The 20,317-nt window shown below is 41.7% G+C and overlaps 1 protein-coding gene across 4 annotated transcripts; it reads left to right on the plus strand.

The window, feature by feature from the left end:
• The first annotated feature begins 379 nt into the window (after positions 1-379).
• On the plus strand, positions 380-18,052 carry LRRC31 (leucine rich repeat containing 31). Of its 4 annotated transcripts, none has more exons than XM_043522779.1 (9): positions 380-1,517; positions 3,669-3,746; positions 4,211-4,378; positions 8,163-8,330; positions 9,334-9,501; positions 10,867-11,034; positions 12,708-12,875; positions 15,498-15,734; positions 17,121-18,045. In XM_043522779.1, exons 1-9 carry the CDS (start codon positions 1,214-1,216, stop codon positions 17,438-17,440), a joined length of 1,779 nt encoding a protein of 592 aa, XP_043378714.1. In that variant the 5' UTR covers positions 380-1,213; the 3' UTR covers positions 17,441-18,045. The 4 variants fall into 4 exon arrangements, with proteins under 4 accessions (XP_043378714.1, XP_007055577.2, XP_043378715.1 ...); XM_007055515.3 differs by having other exon boundaries at positions 383-1,517; positions 3,669-3,818; positions 15,567-15,734; positions 17,121-18,052; XM_043522781.1 differs by lacking the exon at positions 380-1,517 and adding an exon at positions 3,107-3,141 and having other exon boundaries at positions 3,669-3,818.
• The last annotated feature ends 2,265 nt before the right edge of the window (positions 18,053-20,317 follow it).

Raw genomic sequence — 20,317 nt, forward strand, 5'->3', positions numbered from 1 at the left:
CTGACAGCTCAAAATCAGCAGAACAAACAGCCCAACAAATTGCAGTTGATCAACTGGTTTGCACTGAACAGCTGATTTCAAATTTGTGAAGACAGAAACTCTCTGCCAGACAGCAACAACCACAAATGAAAACAGCCAGACAAATCTGGCTTTTAAGGAAGAGAGAACTTCACTTCTAGAGCATGGTACATTCATTTTCCAAGCCATGAAAGTGCTTTAAAAGGTGCAACTGATCCTTTATTCCAGAACTGGAAAAGACAGGTACGTAACTTTGTCTATTACAAATATTGCAGTGCCAGTACATGAAAAGTTACAAATGTAAACAAAATTGCTTTACATCATGTATATATAATTCTGCTTTATGTTATATCATTTGTTTTGTACATTGGTCATGAGAAACATAGTTGTGACTAATCATCTAATACATAATTGTATTTAAAAGTTCTCCTTTCCCACCTCTTAAGCACCTGTCACTTCACAGACTTTCCAACAAAACATCATGAAAACCAAATAAAACATTTAAAAACAAAGTGGCATAAAAATTAGCTGTATATAAAAGGAATGTTTGCCAACAGACTTTGTTTTACCATTTTTTCCTTCAGCCTAATTGCTGGTAAAATAGCATAAGAACTATTATATGAAGGACCCCGTGTTTCTTGTGTTACTTTTCAATTTTGTTTTTCTTTTGAGAGAAGTAATGCTTGCACTGTACCTGAAATTAGTTGGTAAAAGGAAATGACAAGGCTTTTCTGGCTGGTGTAAATACAGAGGGTAAAATCCTAATTCCACTGAAGCCAGTGGGAACCTTTCCAGAATGTCATCCCCAACACTTGGCACTGAGATGTCTGCAAATAATTTTCATGTGGAATGTTAGGAAGGAGGTGACAAAGGAGCCACCCACCTAGGTATCCCCCTCCGTTGACGAGATAAGCTGGCTTTTAGGATTACTATGCCCAATGAACCAACATAAAATGACACCAGTGTAGCAGAGACTTAGGACCATTAGGTCCACCTGTGCAAAATCCTGAGCACCTCCACTGTGGTGCTCAACATCATCAGCTCTCTTTGAAGGCAACAGAAATTGCAATGAGTTCAGAATCTGGTCCACTGAACTGTATACCATTGATACCGACATGAAGAGAATGGTGGGAAAGTAGCTAAGAAATTCCTGATAATATCCACTATAGGGGGTGGGCGGGTAACCAATTAATAAATGTTGCTAAAAACAGTTCTAACTATGTTTGCCAATCTTCTGAAAGGAGCAAACTGGAGTTCCCAGGATAGATGTGAAGAGGGCATCTTGAAGCGATCTCCATTTCAGTTGATTATGAACCAGATCAAAAGGAAGAAATCCTCTGTGGAAAAGGAAAAACATCAGTGCTCATCAGGCACTAGATTCTTCAGGGGCTTACACACTGGGAAATCTGATGGTGGAAGCAAAGGAGAAAGTGAAAGAGCAGAAATTGATAACTCTAGACCATATAATCAGAATGAGAAGCAAGCTCCCTGGGTAGCAGGTAATGCTGATACCACAGTGATGGGTGCATTAGAAATAGTATTAAAGAATGAGTGCTTGGTTTTACTGCTAGCCAGAATCCTCTTATTTGTTGTTGATAGCTTATTTTGTATGTGTTGTTTTCTCTTGATTAAGCCACTATCATGCTGTGCCTTATAATTTGAGAGACACAATGCAACAACTGGGACCCATGTTGCTGAGGCTGGAGGGATAAAGCTTTTGAGTTACCTCCCTCTTGATTCCTAGTGCCAGAAGTCAATATCAGAATCAGCTCATCGGTTGCAGAGTTTCTGTGGGACATCCGCACCTCAAGTGGTAGCTTGGTTTGCTTGCGTTAAAGGTCAGCTTCTGCGCACCCTGCTGCTAGAAATTTTAAGACAACAACAAAAGCAGATCACAGAATCACAGAATATGAGGGTTGGAAGGGACCTCAGGAGGTCATCTAGTCCAATCCCCTGCTCAAAGCAGGATATTTCTCAACACTTGATATCGTGAGGATGGAAATCAATCTTCTAATTTTTGTGTGTATACAAGGTTACTATTAACCTCTGCACCATGGAAGAAATAAAGCTATCATTGAAAGGCTGGTGGAAGGTGAGGTTTGCAAAAGGGGTGGAGATGGGGTGGAGAGGCAAAATGTAGAAAGAGGGGGTTACTGTTTTTTGTGCAGCTTTTGGCTGCTCATTTTTGGCCAAGGATATTAGGTAAAATTGCTGGAGGAGTATTTTTACATATTTGCTAAGCGTTCCTGAAGGCCAGGATAGGTGCACTGTTACTTTATGTACGAATTGGAATGAATAAATAAGATGAAAGAGGGGTTGCTGAGCAGACCCAAGACCCGCCAAGAGCCACCTCAGTACCTATTGGGCATCCATAAAACAAGGTTTACAGATGGTAGAGACAGTGGTCAGAGCTGTCACTGAAGGACGGGGCAGAAGCCTTGTGGGATTGCACTGCAAGGACTAATTGAACTGGTGATGCTCTGTTGCCTGTGCTTCCAATCTATACCAGCACTATAACAGGCTGAACCGAGGTGGATAGAATACTTGTGCAGGACGAGTGCAGGGATAATGATACACAGAATACATCCGCTTAGTGATTTACAAGCATTTTGTGTGCTTGAACTGGTGCTGTTAATGTCAAAAGTCTCTAATGTAGACCAGCCCAAAGACTTCCAATGGCAGATTCTTCTCTCATTCAGCATCACGTACCATCAACCAGAGCATGGCGCACCTGTTCCCATTACTTAGGGTAACAATGGACAATGACATGGTCCAGAGGTTCCACCAGTAATCTCTAAAATGGGAATGCAGCCATTACACAAATTCTGCCAGGGTCAGAATGTTTCATTATGTCTTAAGCGGACAGTTGTAGTTACACAAGACAAAATCTCACTGTAGTGGGGTGGTCACCCACTCCGGCCTTAAAGGGCTTAAAACAGCCTAGGAGAGGGCTGTGACTGGGAGCAAGCAGTTCCCAGGCTGATTGGGGAAGCAGGCTCAGCTGTGGCCACACCCCAATCAGGGCTCAGGTGGCCCTTATAAGAGGGCAGTGGGCCAGGAGCACACAAAGTATCCTCTAGCTGCAGAGGGACATGGGCCTGGCTGTTGGGGAGCCTACCTCAGGTACCTGAGGTGAAGCAGGGCTGGGGAAGGCCAGAGGAGCTGGGAGGCTTGAGACTGGAAAAGCCCCAGGCTGCAGGCCTTGAAGATGGCCTAAAAAGGGTACTGGAGTTGCAGGGAGCAGCCCATGGGTAGGCAGATGCAGCAGGTCCAAACCCCCCTTGCCTGTGATGATTGGCTTATATACTGCAGTCCGCCCCAGTGTGCAGGGGCTCAACGGTGTCTGGCAGTAGCCAAAGACTGAGGCGAGGTGGGGATAGTGGGTGGGCGTTCCCTGGGGAGGGGAGACCCAGAGACACTGGGGTTACTGCCAGGGGGTAGCACCCCAGGGAAAGGGGCACTGGGGTCCGGGAGGGACATGGGGGCCAGCGGCAAGTGGGACACCGGCCTGCAGAGGGTGCTCTGAAGGCTAAAAGTGCTAATTCTGTGAGACACCAGCAGGAGGTGCCATAGGGGTGAGTCTTGCCCTGTGACACGCATCAATAAGATTACTGTTGGGGTAACAACAGTCCTGTTTCTTGGTTATGCAGATGAACCTCCACATCTCATTTCCAAAACAAACACAACATCTGGTATGTGGCGCATTAAGCAGTTCATGCAAAAACTGGGTAAGAAGCCCAACAGCAAGAATATGGACCTAAATAATTGTGCATTAGATGCAACAGATTTAATGGAGCTGGGTAAGCAAGTTTTCCCACCTACTTACTGAAAGTTTCTGGGACAGAGTTTTCTATTCTCATTTGCCAATGAAATAGTCCAACCCCACTTCTTTCTCCTCTCTCTCTGATAATGATACTTTCTTCTTATTCAGTATTTTCATCTGGTGATTCCAAAGCATTTTGCAAACATTAAATAACAATTTAAGTCATGCAGCAATGCTGTGAATCAGGTAGATAGCCTTATACCCATCCTACAGATAGGGAAACTGTGCCTCAGTTTCCCTTCTGAAGACAAATCACTCTATCATGTTACCATATTAGTTTAGAAAAGCACCTCTATATTAAGGCATATTGACACATAACATTCACAAATTATGTGGGTTATTTTTGCTGCTGTTTGTTTTTACCTCTAGTTCCTGTGTTATCTTTTCTACCAGAGCTGGAGGAGCTCAATCTTTCCTGGAATGATTTTGTAGGAGGGGCTCTGAAACTCCTTGCTCTTCGGCTCCATCATATGAGCAAGTTAAAAATCCTCCAACTAAACAACTGCAGGTTGACAGCTGAGGATGTTACTTCTTTAGGTACAGTATGGCAGTTACATTTACCCTCCAAACAGCTTGTTACCAAGGGTCTATTGTGACCTATTAAATCTATACTTCCATCAGACCACAGCAGCCAAAATCTCAATCCGTGTCTCCACACTGACAATGTAAACTCTCGGCTATAAAGAAGTGTAACTCACTTATACTTGTGAGTAACTTTATACATAAAATTAGTCCTATTGAGTTCAAAGGAACTATTCGTGGGCAAAAAGTCGCTCACATGCAGAATGGCTGAAGAATCAGGGCTTATTTGTGCAAGAGCAACAAAATTACCCAAGTGGTTTAACATTTTAAGCAACAGGCTTGAAATGCCTACTGATAGACTGATCAGAATTGGAAGATCAAATCACAGCATGATCAGTTTAGGCCTTTTTCCTTCAGCAACAGATACAGAGAGTTCCGTGCAGATGATGGTGTACTGAGATCTTTTGGAAGAGACCTTAAAAACAGATGGCATCTTTTGTAAGAAATTTGGCTAAAATTTGCCTTCCTCTCACTGTTTTGCTGTAATTGGCTGCAACCGGCCACCCAACAAAGGGTGAAGTTCCATTTTAGAGATGGTATTTGTATAAGAAGCCCTGGTCTTGCAAACACTTACCACTGAATGTAGAATTTACTACTGTGAGTGAGTTCATTGTGTACATACAAAGGAAGGGCAAACCCAGTGGCGTTTGAGGCTCTGCAAAGTTTATGGATTATTTTGAAGGTTCACAAACTGTCATGAGCTAGAGTCTGCTTTTAATTTATTATTTTTTTCTCACTCCTTTTTTATACTTACTTTTTTTTTTCTTGTTTTATATTTTATCTGTCAGTGGATATTTTTTCCCCTCTATCCTGTCTCTGCCCCTTTTTCCACCGCAGCCTTTGCTTAAGGGGATGCAAACCTGATGATAGCTGAGTTGAACTTTCAAATCACGGCTGGATTTGAAATTAAGCAAAATGAACATGTCCAGCATTAATTCTTATAGCTGTAAATGCAACTATAATGGTAATTGCTGTTTCAAGACTTTAGTCCAGCTCAGGACTTCAGTTTTATTTTTAGGGCTATGGAGTACCAAAGTTGAAGTCTGGAGGCCTGATTTTCATCTTGCTTACACCAATGTAAATTAGGTATACTTTCCTTGAAGCCAGCGGAGTTACCCTGATGTAAAAAAGGTTTAAGAATCAAACCGTAGGCCTTTGGTGTCTCTGGCATGTACTTTAGAGCTTATTTATTTATCTGTCCATGATGCATTTTGAGAACAGTATGCACATTTGGTGATAAAGTGGTTAAAGTAAACAGGTGCCTGCTTGAATATATGTGTCTGCTTTTGAAAAAACAGGGGGTTGCATTGGTGTGTTCACAATAAGAAAACATAGGCCTGAAAACACAATTATTGAACCATACTCTGTTCCTTGTAGAAGCTCTGACTAACTTGTGTGAGAAGTGGAAGAAAACTGTTCTTCATACTCATTGTCCTTTATTTATCTTCAGGGTGGAAAAGATGTCTGGAATGTAAATTGGTCCACCAAACATTAACACATTGCACTGCTTAGGAAAAACAGCTTCTCAATGCAAAAACTCTGGTCCATTTTCAAGATCTGGGAAATTATTCTAAGTAGATATGATTGTTTAACAGATTAAAAAAAAAAATTAGGCCTGAAGAAGAGCTCTGTGTAAGCTCGAAAGCTTGTCTCTCTCTCTCTGACAGAAGTTGGTCCAGTAAGATATCTCACCCATCTTGTGTGTCTCAAAAATTAGGAGGCATTTTAAGGGGTCTCTCTCTGACTTCTATACTCATTTAGTACAAAACAACAGGCATGGTTATTTTTGTATTACAAACCATATAGTTATAATTCATTATTAAAACAGTCATATGAAGATTTCCCCATTAGATTATAACTGTAAATTATCATGTTGGTAATTATTTAAAAAAAAACCCCAAAACAAATCTTCCTTTGTTTTTAACATCCCAAAATTGCATTTACATGTAGGCTGACCAACTGATTTCAGTTGGGAACTAGTTTAAACTAACAACATTTTTTGTCTTTTCCCCAAAAAGGAGCTAGCCTTTTAACCATTGTGTACTGTGGTTCATAACTATTACTTCAGTCAGAATGCACACTAGGTGTCCCTTTTGAAGCATGAGATTTGCAATTAAATATTAGCATTTCTTTGAAATGCTAACACTTTTCACTGCCAAGCCAATGGCAGTAAAGAGGTGTCAAAAGGGCAAAGAGATGACGCGCTACCTCTGAGTGCATGCAGAATGGCTGGTGCCTGCATGCTTTGCTGATTCAAATCCAGTTTTAACTGGAGACAGCCAGTTTGAGTCTAAGGGCTTGTCTATACTATCTGCCGGATCAGCAAGCAGCGATCGATCCAGCGGGGGTCGATTTATCGCATCTAGTCTAGACGTGATAAATCAACTGCTGAGCGCTCTCCTGTCAACTCTGGTACTCCACCGGAGCGAGAAGCACAGGCAGAGTCGACGGGAGAGCGTCAGCTGTCAACTCACCGCAATGAAGACACCATGGTGAGTAGATCTAAGTATGTCGACTTCAGCTACATTATTCACATAGCTGAAGTTGCGTAACTTAGATAGGTTCCCTTGCCCCCTTCCTCCCACAGTGTAGACCTGGCCTAAACAATGTTTAAGTTGGTTCTCTTTGCCAGAAATGATGCTTTTAAAGGTTCAAAAACAGCTATATGAGGACTTCTTTCTTCTTAGCTCTGCACTTATCCAAGATGGCCTCAGTGTTGCCAAATCTCATGATTTTGTCATGTCTCATGATGATTATTTTTCTTAAAGCTCCAGCTCCTGGAGTCAAGGGGATATGTAATGATTTCAGCCTTCATTCTTAAAGAAAAAATAAGTTTCTAGCCCTTGTGGCTGTGGTGAAAGCTTCAAAATGTGACTCCAGAGCACTCTAAAGGCTCAAGCAGAAGGCAAATAAACACCAAATCTATTTTTACATAATCTCATGATTGTAAAGCCTATCTCATGATTTTTGGTGAGCTGGACGTGTGATTTTTTTTTTTTAACATTTGGGGTTGGCAATACTGTGATCTCCAGATGCAGTTCAGAGGGAGTTGGAAATTTGCCAGATGTCTACAAAAGCAGAGCTGTAAAGGATAAGCCATACAGATCTCCCATTTACACTGGTTTCCCTGCAGATTACAGAATCTGGGTCATTGACACAGGTCTACAGGGAAACTCAAGCAATGTGGTATTTTTTCTGAGGCCGGGCTAAGGGTATGTCTTCACTACCAATGTTAAAGCCTTGCTGCAACAGCACTTTAACATGGCTGTGAAGCCGTGGCACCAGCGCTGGGAGAGAGCAATCCCAGGGCTGTAAAAAAAAAAAACCACCCCCAGGAGGGGAATAGCTACCAGCTCTGGGAGCACGGCTCCCAGTGCTGGTGCACTGTCTACACCGCCACTTTACAATGCTGAAACTTGCATCGCTCAGGGGGATATTTTTTCACACCCCCGAGCGAGAAAGTTTCAGCACTGTAAAGTGGCAGTGTAAACAAGGCCTAAGTGTCAGGGGTGGAGAGTAGGAGGTGGGTGTGTGTGTTACAAGATGTGTATTTATGCAACAGCAAATCACCTCCTGACTTGCACTTTCTTTTTCAAAGAAGAAAACACAACTGCATAACTAAAATGAGAATTAAATGACTAGTGACATCCTTTCATATTGTGTCAAGCTGTATTTTTATCTTGTACTCAAAATAGTATCTCGAATGATTCATCTTAGACTTCTGGGCTCTTTGTAACAGGAGAGGCACTTGAAACCATTCCTCACCTTGAAGAACTGGATTTATCCTGGAATAATAACATAGGTGGAAAATTATCCCTCTTGACCAAAAGATTCCAGACAGGCTGCAAGATCAAAATCCTAAAATTTACAGATTGCAGTCTAACAACAAAAGATGGAGAATCTCTAGGTAAGTGTATTTCACATATCTATGTTGAAATACTGGCTCCTCAGACCTGCAACTATTTGGTTTCAGTAAAATTTGGCATTTTACAAGAATCAATATTAAGCTTAGTATTGATTGAAAGTTATTAAATTTCTGGCTGTCCACTATAACAGTATCTGTATTGGTTTCCAAAGAAGCCCTCTTTGTTAACCGTATGAGGTCAGATGATTTTGTGGTTATAGCATGGGGTTGGGAGGAAGGATATCTGGATTTGAATCTCAGAGCTGCCTGTGATTTCCTGTCTGACCTTGGGCAAGTCACTTAGGCCAAAATTTTCAAAGCTGAGAGTCTAAAGTTAGACAATTAAATGTGTATTTAAGCACGTGCATAAAAATGGCCTGATTTTCAGAGATCTGGAGACTCTTCAAACAGAGACTAAGGCCTGGTCTACACGGGGGTGGGACTGATCTAAGTTATGCAACTTCAGCTATGTTAATAAACTAGTTTGCAAAACTAGCTGAGTTTGACACTTCTTTTCCCTCTGCACCCACCCAATAACTGAATACTGTGTTCTTTTGAAGTGATTCTGTATTTTGAAAACATTTTTCTGTCTAAAGGGAAACTTTTGTGCTATGAGCTAAAGATAAAGGATTAAACCTTCTTCCCACTCCCCAAAGCTAGAATAGCTCCAGTGGGTGGTCTGTATTCAATATATATAGTTCATCCTTTTGCATTAGAATGTTCTCTTCCCCTCACTGTTCCTTGTATAGTTCTTTGTATTTTTTTCCACTTTTTCACCCTACTGTTTCACTGATTTTTATTTCTCTAGTCCCGCCTTACTCCTTTTTTCACTGTTTCTTAAGCAGAACATGAACCCAATGAATCTAAATCAAACATTTGAACCCATGTTAGTGTGTTTGAATATAGACAAAACAAGTTGGCTCAATCCTGCTTTATAGTGGTGTTTTCTGCAATATCCTTCCAGTAAATCTGATAACTAACCAATTCTGTTTTCCTTTTTTTTCAGCTGAGGTTCTAAATGTCCTCCATGACCTTGAAGTATTAGATATTTCTTTTAACAGAAACATTGGCTGCAGTCTGAAGAGTATCGCTCAGGAATTGAAAAATGTGCCAGTTCTGAAAGAATTAAATTTGCACATGTGTGGATTAAAGAAAGATAGCTTCCAGTATTTAGGTTAGTCTAGATTTAGAGTGCTTTAGATTTGGAATACCAAATCTAAAACCTATCTAAGAAAATGTTTAGGCTAAAGGCAATGAAATAGGTATTTTGTGTGATAGAAATCGTAAGAATATCAAATATTGATAGATAATTATTCTCTTCTGTTTGGGGACAGTCTGTTTCCTTTAGTAAACAACTTTCAGCACCAATTTCTTGGTTCAAAGTCACCTTAAGGGGCTAGTAACACAGGATATGTCTACATTGCAATGTGAGCCCAGGGTTAGTGGGACTTGAGTCAGCTGACCCATGTTACGGAACCCTGGCCTTGAGCATTTATACTGTATTTTAACCCTGGGTTAAGACTTTTGTGACCCATGCTCAAACTTAGGGCTCTGCACGCTGCAGTGTGGATGCCAGACCCAAGCCAAAAAAATCATATCCCAGAGTCGCTAGTGCTTCGCCCTCCCCATCTCCTGAAATGTGGCTGCTCTGGCCCTAGGAATGTGGTGCACTGTGGGGAAACTTTACTGCCTGGCCTGCACATTACCAGGAATCAGCTTGCTTTGCAAAAGGCTTAACTGGTTCCCTTTTCCTTTGCAAACTAAGGAGGTTCTCTGATAGTATGCTTGCAGATTGGTGATCAGAACAGAATGGGTTAATGCTGACCTGAGCTGCTGCCATTTGCCGGGGAGGGCAAGTTTGAGGGGCTTCCATTTTCAACAGAGTGGTTTGCCAATTGTTGCGTTAGAGGACTAAGTTAGTTGTCCCATGGAATTGTGGGATACTTCTGGATGACTCCCGGGACCTGAGTCAAGCAGGGCTGTGACTACACTGTAAAGCAATAGGGCTTGGATCCTGGGCCCCAGCTTGACTTGAGCTTGGACCCTCCAGCCCTGCAGGGTTCTGGGTCCCTGGGTTCAAATCCTGGGTTAGTATAATGTAGATGCCCCGGCTCAAGCATGAGCTTACATTACAGTATAGACATACCTTAAAAGTCATCACCTGAAGTCTGTCCAAATTATTTTTGTCTAGTTCCTAGCAGACTAATTATTCACCACACAACTCCATATCACAAGTGGTGCTATTTGGCACCCTTGATGGTTTTCTCAGTAAATAGACTGTAACATTAATGGGTATGAAGGGGGAGCTGCTCTCTCACTTCTGGGTGGTTCTTTTAGAGTAAGGTTGAGTGACATTGGTGGGAAGAGCTTTGCAATGTTGACTGACTTCTGATGTAATTGCACAGAAAACCTCATTCTCCAGAGCTGTCATTCTGACACCTTTCTCAAATATTAATACTAGAGTAAACAAACATTAAGTCCAGTCTGCCTTGTGTGTTAGAATATTCAGTGACCATGAATTCTGCCTTTTTCATTTTAGGCACGGCTTTCCAGTACTTACCAGAGCTAAACAAATTAGACCTATCATGCAATAAAGAGATTGGTGGAGGGTTTAAGGATTCAGCAACTCATTTGGCCAGTTTTAAAGACCTAGAAGTCCTGGATCTCCACCGGTGCTGTGTAACAGAAGAGGACATGGTGGTTCTCAGTAAGAACATTGTTAGAAAATTCATTAAGAATATAAATGTTTTTAACTTTGAAAACTTCTCATAGGCAGAAAATGGACTCCATCTCCATCAGATTTTAATAGTCAGGACTAGTTTATCCACACAGATTTGGTACTGCAGTGATTGTGGTGAACAGCTAGCCTTTTGGTTAAGGTACAGGACTGATTATCTTGGGCTAGTCACATGGGGGCTGATCTTGAGAGGTGCTAAGAACCTGCAATTTCCCTTATTCAGCACCTTAGGACTTGCCTAAACTTAAATGCTACAGCAGTACCACTGCAGCTGAGCCATTGTAGCACTTCAGACACTACCTATGCTGACAGGAGGGATTCTCCCGTTGGCACAGGTAATCCACCCCCGCAAGAGGTGGCTGGAAGAATTCTTCTGTTGACCTAGCGCTGTCTACACAGGGACTTAAGTCGGCTTCACTACACCTCTCGGGGCATGGATTTTTCCCCACAGTTAAACAGATTTAATTTTCTAGTGTAGACCAGGCCTTAAATAGCCTTGTGTAAAACAGAGCTAGTAACAGTTACTTGCCTCTCAGATTTTGAGAGGCTTAATTCATTAATGTTCATAAAGTACTTTGAGATGCTTGAATGGAGAGAAAATACTGTTAGAATATTATTTTTGATAGGCCACAACACTAAAGGGGCATTTCTCAATGCAAGTGACATAAGCCCATTTGGACAGATGTCCACATCATAGACACTAGCACCAACTAGGCAATCTTGTTTTGTTAGTTGATCACACTGGAGAAACCAAGGGCCAGATCCTCAGAAGGTGTAGTTGGCATGACTCCCAGGGATGAATGCACATGAAAATTGAACTCTCCTGTGGCCCATAGTGGTAACTCCATATCAAGGCAGAAAAAAGTACAGTGGCAGGGTGGTGTGGGGGAAGCTTGCGCTGCTGTGCTTTGAAGAAACTGATTTCATTCTCCAGGGCTTGTTCAAACCCTGTTCAAGAGCACTAATTTCACTTCCTATTACAGGAAATACACAGTTCACCTCCCACCAAGGAGATGGTTTAGTTTTTGTTTTCTGTCACCATTCTATTTTGACATGGATTTTAACCTTTAGAGTAAAAAAAATAAAAAAATCCCATGACTTGAAGCATACAAGCTTGGTCTTCCTGATGAGGAAGATAATGTGAAAAGCTACAGATGAAGTAATACTAGTAAGGAGGAGAGTTAACTTAATCATTTTAGTAATAATTTTCAGTTCTGGTGATTTTTTTTTCATTTGATGCACATGTAATAGGACTTTGATAATGATCTACTGGTATACATTATATGAACATATACTACTTGACGTTAGCAAAGGCAGTGAGATTTGGATATAGATTCCCCCATTAATTTTAATAGGAGTTGTATGTTTAAACCCCCTGGTTGGCTTTGAAAATCTCAGCCACTCTATCCGTTGGAGGCCAGACTCTGACACCCTTACTTAGCGCTAAGTAGTACCTACTCCTTGAGTAGCCCTATTGAAAACAATGGGACTATTTATAGGGTAAAGTATTACTCAGCATGTGTAAGGGTGTCAGTCTGGCAGTATGTTTTGGGTTGAGTGATAAATAAAAAATTGTAGCAAATAAAACTACAGCTATATAGTCATTTAGGATCACGACTAATAAATATTGTGTATTTTTAAAGCACAGGTGATACCTTTACTCTCGAGTCTTCAGGAGCTGAATTTATCATCCAATAAAAACATTGGAGTGTCTTCCAACTACCTTTTTAGCAGGCTCAGATTTTTACCAAAGTTGAAATCTGTGGTCGTCAGCAGTTGTTCTTTAGGGGAAGAGTCTTTTGCGTCACTAGGTAGGAATGTTTTTTAAACTATTATATATTCTCTGTATGCAGCAAGATGCGATAATGCAGTAGTTTTGCATTGTCCTTTGATGGGATTCAGCAGATCTGTGGTTGAATTGTGGCTTTGGTCATGAGTAAAAATGTATCTTTTGGTCTCACCCTTGGCTCTGTCTGCCCATGTCACAAAACCATCACATAATTTGGCCTGTCTGCAAAGGGAAGTCTGAAAGTGGAATACCAGCAGTACTACAGGTCAGGACTTAAGTGCATTGTAACAGCTTCTGATCACATACCTGAAGGATTAATAGGACTACATTAAAATCATCTTCCAAAGAACTATAATGTATTAATTTTAGAAAAGAATGCTAAAGTGTATGATCTCATACTGTGCTGGAATTTTAATCATTAGTGGGCAGACCTTGTAGTAATTATCCATTTAATACTGATGTCTTAATATTTACCACTCCTAAGTGCAAAGGGATCTTGACACATGCCCATAAGAGACCAATAGTCGAGAGCATATACCTTTATGTTTGGGTAAAGTTTTTTTTGCATCCGATGAAGTGAGCTGTAGCTCACGAAAGCTTATGCTCAAATAAATTGGTTAGTCTCTAAGGTGCCACAAGTACTCCCTTTTTTTTTTTCCATCTCTAGGTACCAACAGAAACTTTCTGGCCTCCAAGTAAGCAGCATGTGTGCAAATCAAGAGCCTATAAAAGGGATTATAGTAAATGTTGCATACAGAAAAGAGAACCTGTTTGTTACTGCTTGCTCTACTGAAGTCAATAGCAAAATTTCCACTGACTTCAGAGGAATCAGAATCAGGCTAGCACTGGCTTGAGGTCTTTGCAGGCAATGTGCTAAAGAAGCATAAAATGTTATTGAATGGTGATTTCTTGATATCTTCAAGTCAGCATTGTCAGAAAATGTAACGAATCTCACCTTGCATAAATGGGTTTGCAGCAAGAACTGCTCCCTTTAAATTGTCATAAAATGGTCAAAAGTGCTCTTTTTACATTAAATTTACTTCAGTGGGGCAGGATCAGGCCAATATTGCTAATGTAAAACAAAACTATCCATCTGTGATGGGTTGGGTTTCACCCAGGCCAGTAAGGGGTTCAGTTAACACCTGCCTTGCAGCTCTGGGTGCCTAAATGCTATGTTGCTGTGTGGTCCACAGACAGAAATGACTTGTGCCTGCCGATGGTGAGGGCAGGGAGGGGCAGAGTGAGGGCAGCTGGCTTCAGCAGTGTTCCCGAACATGCTCAGTCCGTGTGAGCATGCTCAATACAAGCCAAGCAGCAAATCTGTGAGGGGACACATGACCCTGTATGCCCACAGACTTGACATCAACAGTCCACATCAACAGTCCACAAGCTTGCTGATCACATCTTGGCTTTCACTTCCCTGTTACTCTGACAGGGGTCTCAACAACCCTTCCAGCCCCAAGTTCTCCTGCAAAAATGTCTCTGCTGTGGAGTTGCCAACCCTCCAGGATTGGCCTGGAGTCTCCAGGAATGAAAGATTAATCTTTAATGAAAGATTATGTGATGTGATGAGACCTCCAGGAATATGTACAACCAAAACTGGCAACCCTATTCTGCAGTGCACAGCTTCACACACACAGTACTCACAAAACCTTTTCAGGTTTGCTGCTCCTATCAAGAGACAATACACAGCAGCCTGTTAGTTTAACTGGGGTTAACGTATCCTTCCCTTCAATCACAGTGCAAGCTGGTTTATAGTAAAACCAAAACAAATTTATTAACAAAAGGACATAGGTTTAAGTGATATCAATCAAGTAGAAGGAATAAGGATAGAAATGGCTACAAACAAAAGTTAAAATACTCTACTTAGACTGAAACACAACTTAACAAACTAGTCTTTTGTTCATGGTTTTCTTACCGTAGTCATTCTTCCAGTATGGCTGGCTAGTCCTTAGTCAGAATCCAAATACAAAGTTCACAGCACTTGGTTTCTTTGTCTGATCAGATAAAGGATAACTTAGGGGTTCTCTCGCTCTTTATAGTCCAGTAAAACTCTGAAATGTATTCTTCTGAAGTGTATCCCCAGATCAAGTTCCTTTCCCCTGGGGGTGTAGACACCATGTTTAGTGTAAATGCAGTGCTGGCTTCTCCCCCACTTGTGATTTTTTTTTTTTTTTTTTTTTACAATGCAAATGATCTTCCTGCAACCTCTGATACAAATGAATAGGCCTCTGTCCTTGGGCACACCTGGCTTGAGGGGTCGGCCCCTTTTCTTTGTCAGGAAAAACCTGTTTATCAACTACCCCTGACATGCTTGATTTAAATACATTTTAGTGACCTATTTCTAGCACAGCTGGATGCACTGAACTGGTCAGGCCAGCTGACACTCATCACTGCTGCATATCGGGGAGCTCCAGGCCATCTGACACTGGGATGCCCATAGGGTCACACATTCCCAACCCCTTTTAAGGAAGACGGCTCAAGGACTTGTCTATGTTAAATACCCATTCTATATGTGAAAAATCAAATGTTGAACTCTTTAGGGAGTATGTGAGATTTTATTTTGTCTAACTTTTACTGAGATCCAATAAACCTACATTCTAAGCACAAGTAAGTAGGCAACATACTTAAAACCTATTTACAGGTGAATACATGTCTACTAAGGCCACGATTTCTGTTAGTAAGCAGAAGTTCCTGGTGTTAATCTTTTCAGCTGAGACTGCCCTTCACCTCCCTGAACTGGAGATATTAGACCTTTCTTGGAATAAATGCGTTGGTGGGAACCTAAAGCTGCTTTTGGAAGCACTAAAGCTTGCAACGGAGATTCGAACGTTGAGACTGAGCAGCTGTAACTTGGTGGCTGAGGATCTGACTCTTTTAGGTATGTATAATGTGATGTTTACTAGCAGGCAAGCAGCCGCTGCATTTATACCACAATTCAGAGACTTGTTCCTTGGGTAGAGCAGATTTATGCATTAATCAGATGACAAGAGGCAGAATGCGGCAGTATCTTTCCACCAGGGAATTTTCATCCTGCTGATGAGGGATATTTACTCAGTACTTTACACAGTGACAGGTCAAAAACTGGAGAGTATAGACAATACTGGAAAAATATGCAGGGATCCATTTTAGCTGAGCTATTTGTATTACTTCACAAATGCAACACTTAAAAAAATAAAATGTACAATATAAACACTAGATTTAAAAGCGGCAAACAGTCCTGTGGCACTATAAGGGGCCACAGGACTTAGTCTGGATCTGTAAAAGCAGCAAACACGGCTACCCCTCTGATACTAGATTTAAAGCCACTTCTGAGAAGTTTTATATTGCACAACCAGTATTTCTGGGCTCAGTAACTCCAGCTAAATTATATTTTAATAGCATTACATGTAACTGCAGTGGTGCCAAATCTCTGGATGTTAGGTGTTTTTGTGAAAGCCCCAACTCCTGGAGTCCATGTTGTTAGAGGAGAATATCAGCTTGTTTAAAAAGTAAACTTTTAGCCCTCTTAGTTGCTGAGAAATGCTGGAAAATGCGAATCCTGAAGTCTCAAACACCAGAAATCAAATTAAAATTTCTCATAATTTTTTTAAAAACCTCCTGATTTTTAAGTCAGTCTCTTGATTTTTGGGGGCCTGACACATGACTTTTGAATGCTTGGAGTTGGCAGTACAGTAATAGCTGCTTTAAAACATTTTGGGTCCCTGTAGACCACACAATGGTAAAAAAATGCTTGAGCCCTATTGACCCTACAGCCTTCACTATTACTACCACTGACCAAATGGCACCAGTGGTAAATTACAGGTCCTAATTTTCTTAAGGAAGACAAGACTTAACTCCCATTAGCTTTTCAGAATTAGGCATGGCTCTTTCAACGTTTCTCTCTCCAGATCTCACTGGAAAATCTTCCTGCCGGTTTTGTCCTATGCTTGATGCTAAACTCCCTCTTACTGATCCATCATGAGGTTGCCACACAGTTTTAACCGAACACCTCTGTAATCCCTTTAGTTCCCTTTGAATTGCATGTTGTAAACTACACACCTTCTTTTGCGATAAAATAGGCTTTGTGAGACCAACAGCAAGTATCTCTGATTTCATTTGAGCAACATGTTTCGTATCACTGAGTGAGTAACCATTGCCATGGTTTATTGCTAAAGGACCATAAATAACATGGTAGTAAAAGAGCACTATTCTTAGTCATATGATTTTTTTAAACAATATTTGTAAGTATATATTCAATGTGTATTCCAATATCTATTTCTTTCAGCATTAGAGGCCCAAGGTGGGCATCTAGCCAAATTACAGAAGCTAGATCTGAGTTATAATGACACTGTTTCTGATGAAGGATGGGCCACTTTCTTTCAAGGCTTAACTGCACTCAAAGAACTTTCAGAGTTGGATGTCAGTCTTCGGCCATCATCTTGTCGTGACTGTGGAATGTGGTTCAGCAAGTTGCTAACAGATTTGTCAAAGCTGCCTGCATTCACAGAGATAGGGATGCAAAGGTGGGCCCTTCTGGAATCACAGCAGAGGCAAATGGAAAGCTTTAATCAGAACACTAAAAGGAATGTTCACTTTGACTATTGATGCAGGGCCTGGGTTTCTGAAAAGGCCTTTCCAAGTAGCACATGCATTCTGTATTCTGGGATTCTGACTCAGAAAATAGCTTTTTTTTTTTTTTTTTTTTTTTTTTTTTTTACTAGAAATCTGTTTTCATTGTGTCTCTTGAAATAGTTGCGAACTACACCGTTATTTAACCTGTGAAATACACCAGATAAACTCCAAATGTCTGGGTATGTAAGGAAGGTCTGTCTTATATACATATCTAACTGTTTTTAATAAGCTACATTTAAAATGTGAGCCTCTTCTGCCTCATTTGTGGTAATGCCCTTTTGTCATAAATATAAAGGGAAGGGTAAACACCTTTAAATCCCTCCTGGCCAGAGGAAAAACCCTTTCACCTGTAAAGGGTTAAGAAGCTAAGATAACCTCGCTGGCACCTGACCAAAATGACCAATGAGGAAAAGCTGGTGGGGTGACAAAGGGTTCTCTCGGTCTGAGAGTTGTTTTTGCCGGCACCAGAGCAGGAATGCAGGTCAGAACTCCTGTAAAGGGCTAATAAGCAATCTAGTTAGATATGCGTTAGATTCTGTTTTGTTTAAATGGCTGATAAAATAAATTGTGCTGAATGGAATGTGTATTCCTGTTTTTGTGTCTTTTTGTAACTTAAGGTTTTGCCGAGAGGGATTCTCTGTTTTGAATCTGATTACCCTGTAAGATATTTACCATCCTGATTTTACAGAGGTGATTCTCTTACCTTTTCTTTAATTAAAATTCTTCTTTTAAGAACCTGATTGCTTTTTCATTGTTCTTAAGATCCAAGAGTTTGGGTCTGTGTTCACCTGTGCAAATTGAGGATTTTTATCAAGCCTTCCCCAGGAAAGGGGGTGTAGGGCTTGGGGGGGATTATGGGGGGAAAGACGTTTCCAAGTGGGCTCTTTCCCTGTTAGACGCTTGGTGGTGGCAGCAATAAAGTCCAGGGACAAAAGGTAAAATAGCTTTTACCTTGCAGAAGTTTTAACCTAAGCTGGTAAAAATAAGCTTAGGGGGTTTTTCATGCAGGTCCCCATATCTGTACCCTAGAGTTCAGAGTGGGAAAGGAATCTTGACACCCTTAGACATATCTGCTGATAGAAAGGTTGGAGCACCTTGGAACACTTATTCATAATTCAGGACTGCACACAATTCTGACCCTTGTATGGTATGCCAATGACATGGGGGCCATAAAAGGACCACAGCATAGGGGGTATGCTGGGGATCAGCGTGGGCAGGGCAGTAGTATGCTTATAATTCTCCATGCTGCAGCGATGCTGGACTGCAGAGCAAGTCATAGGCATTCTGGGTATGACTGTAACAAATTACAGGATCCCTTGGGGCTCTTCCTGCTTATGTGAGGGTCTGATTAAGCCCCTGCCACAGCCTTTATTGCCCTCTAGCTAGACTACTCTGTGTTGCCTATCTCAGTAGGTACAGCCATGGAGTCTAGCCATTACCATTAAGGGGTCTGATCCACTGCTCACTGAAAGCAAGGGGAGTCTGTGACGCACTGTCCTCCTCACACCAGCCCTGAGAGAGTTGAATTAGGACAGGTGGGCCCAATCCATCAGTTAAACTCCAAATAGGGGAGGTTTACATTGCTTGGAGAAAAAAGAAAAGGAGTACTTTTGGCACCTTAGAGACTAACCAATTTATTTGAGCATAAGCTTTCGTGATGCATCCTATGTAGCTCACGAAAGCTTATGCTCAAATAAATTGGTTAGTCTCTAAGGTGCCACAAGTACTCCTTTTCTTTTTGCAAATACAGACTAACATGGCTGTTACTCTGAAACCTGTCATTGCTTGGAGGACACTAATTAGGAAGAAGCTCAATTGTGAGGGAAGAGGCAGGGCTTCTATAAAGCCAGGAAGCTGGCAACAGAAATGAGTTTGCAGATCTTCTCCCTAGGGTACGGGAGAAGATGTATGGTAGGAAGGGGTTCAAGGATAAGAGCAATAAGGTGGGTGTAAACACAGACCTTAATGGCTTGATACAGTACCCTGAAGTGGAACCTAGAGTAGAGGGTGGGCCTAGGTTCCCCTACCATCCACTGCAGAGTGGTACTGCTAGGAGCTCTGAATGGGAAGACTGCTTTAGTTACTGTGGGAGTAAGCTAGTCAAGACAGCAGGTGTGAGGCCTGCCTGATGCTGCTGGTAAAACCGAGACCTTAGGAGACTCCCCTAGAAGGGGAAATCACAGTGTGATCTGGCTGGAGGGCTGAATCACAAAGCAGCTGTGTTGCAAGTCTGTGGCGTGGAAGGAGAGTGGCATGTGGGAAGAGAAGAAAGGAGTTGCTGAACCAGCTGGAGCTAATTGCCAGCAGGAGGTGCTATCCACTGGTGAGCAGAACACCCCCTGTCAGAGTCCTCCTAATGACTCCTCTGAGCAGGGGTGCAGGGATGGGGGTTATGACCCCCATCAGTTTTTTACTAGCTGGAGGGTGAGTGATGGGTGGAGAGAGATGGGGCTTGGGGGGAAGGATGCCAGTGGCCCTCCACTTTAGGGAGCTTCTGCTCCTGCCTCTGGGTCCTGGCTCAGGCCCCTAGAGCATGTATTACATGTTTTGATATGCAGCACAAGCCTCCCATCACATTCTCACAATGTCCCTGTGAAGTAGGTACTGTTAAGATTCATCTCTCTGCTTTACAGATGAAGAAAATCAACACAAAGAAGTTGAGTGCTTTACTCTAGGCCATACAGCAAAACAGGGCAGAATAATCAGGAACAGAGTTTAGGATTTCCTGGTGCCCAGTCTTAAACTCAGCCCATCTGACCCATTAAACCAAGGAGCTGACTAGTGTAAAGTAACCCTTCTGTTGTTTTGTTTGCTAGGGCCAGACTCACCTACCCTCGCTCATGTTAATTG

This window comes from Chelonia mydas, chromosome 9 (genome assembly GCF_015237465.2).
Source record: "Chelonia mydas isolate rCheMyd1 chromosome 9, rCheMyd1.pri.v2, whole genome shotgun sequence".
NCBI lineage: Eukaryota > Metazoa > Chordata > Testudines > Cheloniidae > Chelonia > Chelonia mydas.